The sequence below is a fragment of the Micropterus dolomieu genome, linkage group LG03, assembly GCF_021292245.1.
Source record: "Micropterus dolomieu isolate WLL.071019.BEF.003 ecotype Adirondacks linkage group LG03, ASM2129224v1, whole genome shotgun sequence".
In the NCBI taxonomy this organism is placed as follows: Eukaryota; Metazoa; Chordata; class Actinopteri; order Centrarchiformes; family Centrarchidae; genus Micropterus; species Micropterus dolomieu.
Genome location: NC_060152.1, coordinates 22,453,869 through 22,460,581, shown reverse-complemented (window position 1 = coordinate 22,460,581; position 6,713 = coordinate 22,453,869). Strand labels below are relative to the sequence as shown.

At 42.8% G+C, this 6,713-nt stretch overlaps 1 protein-coding gene across 1 annotated transcript; it reads left to right on the top strand.

Annotated features, from left to right (window-relative positions):
* The first annotated feature begins 586 nt into the window (after positions 1-586).
* irx2a (iroquois homeobox 2a) lies at positions 587-4,107 on the top strand. The gene is made up of 3 exons (XM_046046003.1): positions 587-826; positions 2,057-2,462; positions 3,191-4,107. Exons 1-3 carry the CDS (start codon positions 587-589, stop codon positions 4,105-4,107), a joined length of 1,563 nt encoding a protein of 520 aa, XP_045901959.1.
* Positions 4,108-6,713: the final 2,606 nt, after the last annotated feature.

Genomic DNA, 6,713 nt, shown 5'->3' with positions numbered 1-6,713 from the left:
GCGGTTGTGGACCGTTTCATTTGCATTAGCAACAGTTACATTATTATCTCATCTGGTTGGTAGGTTTGTCTGATTGTGTAAAGTGGAGTTTTTAATGGTTTTAAAATCCCACACTAAACTAAACAGCTCCTGTTAAGATGAACAGACCATACTTTTTGCAGTGTGGAGTCTTGGTTTTGTTCCGAGGCTCCATTTCTATGAGGCACAAAGTGGGCGGGGATGGGATATTCAGATGAGCCGGAGTGACAGCTCCAGTTTCCCCCAATGCTCGGTGCGTCTGAAACTCCACTGGCTCCTTCCCTCCTAACTCCTCACTTCATAGTGCTGCGTACTAAAAACATCGGACGCTAGGGGATCAAGACGCATGCCACATTGCCTCTATGAGGGCACTTTAACAGATCTTTCGGGGGGTTTTTTCCCAGTAAGGGGGCTGTGGAGGGAGGACTTTTTTTTATTTTCATTGTCTGATGACTGTTTGCACGGCTGATTATTGAGTCGATTGTTTATTATTTTGGCTGTTGTTGCCCGACGCCGTGCGCGTTTTTTCCTCCCTTTTTGGAATCGGCGACTTATCCCGCGCTCACCAATGTCCTATCCTCAGGGTTACCTCTACCAGCCCCCGGGCTCTCTGGCTCTTTATTCGTGTCCGGCTTACGGGGCCTCGGCTCTGGCCGCACCGCGGAATGAAGACTTGGCGAGGTCGTCCTCTGGCTCAGCCTTCAGCCCTTACCCTGGATCGGCTGCTTTCTCCGCCTCCGCGGGTGCAGGTTTCTCCAGTCCACTGTCATACTCCACTGATCCAACTACGGGATTCCCATCCTACATGGTAAAATATCTCACATTTGTGTTTGATTCTGTATGACGGCTCTCCGAAACAGGTGAATGTGTCAGCGAGTCAAAGTATGTAAGCGCTTTCATGGCTGCGCGATTAAATCGGTACATGTTTTCAGTGCTTTTGGATGATTCACCAATCAGTAAGTGCTTGCGGGACTTTCTTATTGACTGCATGGTTGTTATGCGTTCATATCTTAGTGGCTTTCTCGTCTGGTTGTTAGTATAAAATTGTTGACCCCTTTAGTTTAGATGCAATTTTTAAGCATGAGCTGCAAATTATAATGGTTTGACCAAAGCTTACCACTCACGGCGCAGCTAATTATGTAAAACAGAACACCAACTAAGATTTTTTTTTGAGACTTTAGTCATAGAAAATTAATATAACACAATTAACTCTTTCTTCTTCAGCAGTCATTAAAATCACCGGGGATGAAGTCGCTGACTGTATTCTGAGTTGAATAAACGGAATTTTAACATGAAAAGCATGACTGGCGATGCTAATGTCATAGGGCACTTCAAGCGTTTTAGGAAAGGTGCATATCAAGTGATTTGCTAATAGGATTTGTAATGCTGCAAATAGAAGATATGTTAACACATTGGGACAATAAAATAAAAAAAGCAGCAGAAAATGAAAGAAAATTAGGAAGTTAATAGGTGATTACAGAAAATTGAATTGTCCTTTTTATTATCTTTATGGCTATATTAACAGGAGCCATGTTATTAGTTAATCCGATAATGATCTTAACCATTAGTTAACCATTAGTCCATGCCTTTCTGCGGCCTGCTTTTACGCACGGCGTGTTTAGGCCTACTACCCCTGCTTTTAATTACGGTATTCAAAAATTAAAAACGTAATGAGCAAAAAAAAAAATCCGGTGAAGTATTGATACTTTGTTTATTTACAACAATAGACTGCGAGTCCTTAATCAAGTTCCTTACAATAAAATAATAGGCTACTGGATTACAAAAATAAGGATCGGTATTATACAACACTCCAGTTGTTTTCACCTGTGCAGACAGGTTTTTAAAAATAAATATCTAAACTGTTAAACGTAGTAGAATAAAAGTGATTGTTTCCCTTCTTCGCTGAACGTGTTTGTACGCTTAAACATGTATTTTAAATACATGAAGTTGTTTTCGTAAATTAGTCACAAAGCATATAAAACTCAGCGCTAGAAAACACGTCGCAGACCCGTGACTTTTTCCCCCAACTTTCCTCCAGAGCTCTCCGTATGACGCGCACACGACTGGCATGGCCGGGGCATTAAGTTACCACCCATACGGCAGTCCAGGGTACCCCTACCAACTCAACGACCCGGCTTACCGCAAAAACGCCACCAGGGACGCCACGGCCACCCTGAAGGCCTGGCTGCAGGAGCACAGGAAGAACCCGTACCCGACGAAAGGGGAGAAGATCATGCTGGCCATTATCACAAAGATGACCCTGACGCAGGTCTCCACATGGTTCGCCAACGCCAGGCGGAGGCTCAAGAAGGAGAACAAGATGACCTGGGCGCCGAGGAATAAGAGCGAGGACGAGGACGAGGAGGACGGGGACGGAGAGAGGAAAGAGGTGGAGCGCTCTGAAAAAAACCTGGATAACAGCGAGGCTTCAGCGGAGGATGAAGGTGGGGTATAATCTGGCGACCTAGCCAATGATCCATTTAACAATTCAGGGTACGATGGGGGGTGAGACGAGAGGGGAGGGGGGGATTCCCCCTTTTTATTTATTGCTCGAGTTATTTATTGCAATAATAATCTGAGGATATCATGACACACACACACAATCTGGTTTGAAGAGATTTTTGTCTTTTTGCAACAGACCTGGCTTCATGTGGCCTATTGTTTTAGTAGCCATGCTGGTTTATATAATTATGAAAACGAGGCTCAGATAGATAGACTAAATTACCTGTTAAGGTGGAGGGTTTTTTTTTCTCTCTCTCTTTAAAATGATTAATGGCAGGTTACTGGCAAAGCAGACATAACAATCCACATGAGTGCACGAATGGCCTCAATAAAATTAGACTTCTAATGTTATTCTCCTGATGACGTTGTTGTTTAATTATGTAAAAGAAAAAAGCATTGTGTTTGGTATATAAAAAGCATATTAGGCGCAACCTACTGTTTAAACTGATGTGAATGATTAATAACTAACTTATTCGAGCCTGGTTCGCTGTAAAACATTAGTGACTGCTCTGAATACAAACACAAGCACACATGAACTATACTTCGACTACAAGAGAAGTTCAAGACAGTTTCGTTTTATTTCTTTTCCCCTTCCTTGGGTTGTTTAGTTTTTTTAAACTATATATTATTATATATGTTTTGTTTGTTTCATTTTGTCCTCTTATTTCAGGTATAAGCTTGCACGTCGACACTTTGACGGACCACTCCTGCTCGGCAGAGTCAGACGGGGAGAAGGTCAGCTGCCGTGTGGGAGAGCTGTGCTCCGAGCAGGCCGGCGACAAATGCGACGAGGACGGCGAGGACCAGAACCACGACCCTCGGGTCCAGCTCTCGCCCAAACCCGTCACCTCGTCGCCTCTTACGGGAGTCGAAGCACCAGTTCTCAGTCATCACCAACACCAACATCACCACCACCACCTCCATCATCTCCACCATCTCCACAGCCAGCGCGAGGATTTGGCCCGGAGCCTCGTCAATAGCAACAATATTAATACCAATAAATCGTCTTCATGCCTTGAAAGCAGACCTTCTTCAGGGCCGCCTCAGAACCCTACAGTTAAGCCCAAATTGTGGTCGCTGGCGGAGATTGCTACCTCGGATCAAAAGCAGCAACATCAGCAACAGCATCTGGGGCAGCCTGGGCAACCAAATTGCCCCTCCTCCAGCGGTGGCCTCCTTACTCCCCCCACGCCTTCCACCACTTCCCCGGCTTCCAGTTCCCCCTCCCTCTACCCGGCCCACTCCATCCTTGGAAGACCTATTTATTACACTTCTCCCTTTTATAGCAATTACACAAACTATGGCAACTTCAGCCCCCTGCAGGGCCAAGGGATCCTGCGGTACACTAATTCATCTGGAGTGAGTCTGGCTGCCGCCGCCGCCGCCGCCGCCGCCGCTGCTGCTGCAGCAGCAAACGAGGGTCTGAGCTCCTCTCACCAGGCTCTGGAGGCGAGCACAAACCCTAAACACAGGCCAGACTCTCCCCTCGTTAAAAATAACCCAAACCAGATTGTTGTTGTCGAGCAGCAGCAGCAACAGCAACAGCATTTCAGACAAGCAAATTTAGAAGCAAAGAAAGGTACGTAATAACACGATGCGGTGCAATGTTAACGAAGTGATAACCAGTTTGAACACGTATTTAATCTGGCGTTGAATCTTGAAAATCGCATTTGGTTTTTAACGCGGGAGGGAAATGGCATCATGGTGGAAGTAAAATGAGTTCACTTGTTTCCAATGCAAATCAACTGGTTTTCCTTTGTGTCACTTTCATGTTGCAGCCACACCATGTGATGATCTGGCTGGGTTCTGCCTTGTTCCAAGTCTCAAATTAAGACTTTTCTCGCGCGAGAAACAAATGTCATCATCTGACACTATTGGCAGATTTTCACTTGTTTTAAGATGAATGCGATTTTAGGACTGAATGTGAGACTAATTAAGATGAACATTTTACAGTGCCGTCTAAGCAATTGAACGTGTACTATGGCCTATAATTCATTTTCAGCGGAGTGCGATTTCTGGAATAATCCATTACAATTGTTGTCCATTTGTTTTAAAAATGTGCACATATACTAGCCTCATTGAGTCATTAAGTATCAGGCGCTTTAGAAACTAATAGGATATAAGAAAAAGTGTGTAGCAAATAAGCGTGCAGCAGTACACCTACAGATAGAGACATTAAAATAAGCACCATTAACAAAAGGCCTCAAATCAGCCTAACCACGAGCACCCACAAAGACGCACAGTGGCAGCCCATGCAGAGAAATGTTGCCATAGTTTTGAGCAGGAATCTTATTTTTAATGTTTCCTCTGGTGTGTGTGTGTGTGTGTGTGTGTGTATGCACAGTGGGCCACAGACCTTATCTTTCAGCTTAGGATAATTATAATTACACAGGGTCAGCCAAAAGCAAACAAATCAGTTTGCTCTGTGCATTCAGCGTGCAACTTTACTTTACATCTTCAAATGTCACTTAGGTTGTTATGGTGGTTACTTTTATTGCACACATTTCTTGCTTCTTCTTCTTCTTTTTTTTCTACACCGGTAATTAGGCAGTGGGGATTTCAATAAGCACTTGCAGTTTAGAGCTGTTTTGGGTAGAGCCAACCTGAGAAAACTTTGTGCTTTCTGGGTTTGTGGAAGGAGTTGATCATTTGATCGCGTGGGGATTTTTATTTCCACGGTCTGCAGGTAGGTGTCACAATTGCTTTGAGTATAAAGCGAGTAAGGCCACCACCTTTTTGCCCCATGTTTTAACCCCCCATAACCTTTGCTCCAAACCGGATCTAGTGCCACCATATTGTCGGAATGAAAGCTGCTACCGCTTCCTCAGCTCCACACAGGCTGAGACACTCTCCCCAGCACACACGTTTCTAGGATTACTATTGTATTATTTCAGTTGTTTTCTTTTGATGCATTGTGGATAATAATTTCATATGCTGGTTTGAAAAAAAAGATCTCCCATTATATGTGATTTACATGTTATTTCTCAGGTTCCTATAGTTTGCTTATTTGCCATGGTATATTATTTTAGTCGCCTATATACTGACGTGTGGAAAACATAATTTGGCCTTTCAATGAAACCGTATTTGTAAAAGGAGGTGTCTCGGGACGCAGAGCGGATGGAACTGAAGTGAACTTGAGGACTTCAAAGTGGAATAGCCTACATTTGATATTTATTTTTTTAAATGATGGCGAAATAATGCCTATAATTTATGCAAGTTGTATTGCAAAAATGGGAAACTGACATCGTCTGTTTGTTTTGTAAATATATATATATTATGGACGGTTTTTATTTGAGACGCATTTGGGAAAAAGCTACACAATCTTGTTATCAGGAGTACTTTTACTAATTTATATCTTTGAATGTACATAAAATAAAAAGCGCTGGTATAGATGTACTGGCGGGGTATGCTATTCATTATTCAAAGGAGAAAATATTAAACTGTTTTCCCAACTATCACATCAATCTTCGGGAGTCATTATTTTATTTATAACGGACCTGTATTTAACAAAGGCATTTTTTCATTCACTCTGCTTATTCTTCTTTTTATTTTGTTAGTCAAACGCAGATGGGAAATTGCTTGATGGATCTCCCTTTTCATAAACATTATGAGTTTTCACAGATTGCACAATCCATTCTTTCTAAATGGACTATCATTTTCTTTTAGGGCCTCATTCTGGTCAGGGAATCTCCCTCGGCCACACATTCACGACCTTGATTGGGATAAACGACATACTTATTTCATTTTTATCCCCTTTTCCCCTCTCCCCTCATCCTGCCAAACATTTGTTTTTCAGTGTGATTAATACAGCCGTGGGACGCATCGGGCATTATGGGCTCCCAGCGGGGCCCGTCCCTGGAGCTTTTTAGCCTGGTTCAGGATGGGTCAGCCCTGCCTGCTTCATTACAGCACGGCATTGAGCAATCCATAAAAGTCTATCTAAGCATCTGCCAGCTCCAATGGGCTGTGTGATGGGCCCTAATCGGACAGGCTTTCCTGTGCTTTTCATCATGGCTTGCTTATTACAGCTTCAGGACACAGCTTATTAAACAATTTAGAAAAACACTTAGGTCTAAGGAAATTTATAATAATGATAATATAATAATGACAATGATGATTATTATTAATATTATACACACTTTAAATTTTGTCATTTTTTAGGTTTGAGAAAATTAATTCCAATATTTTGTCAC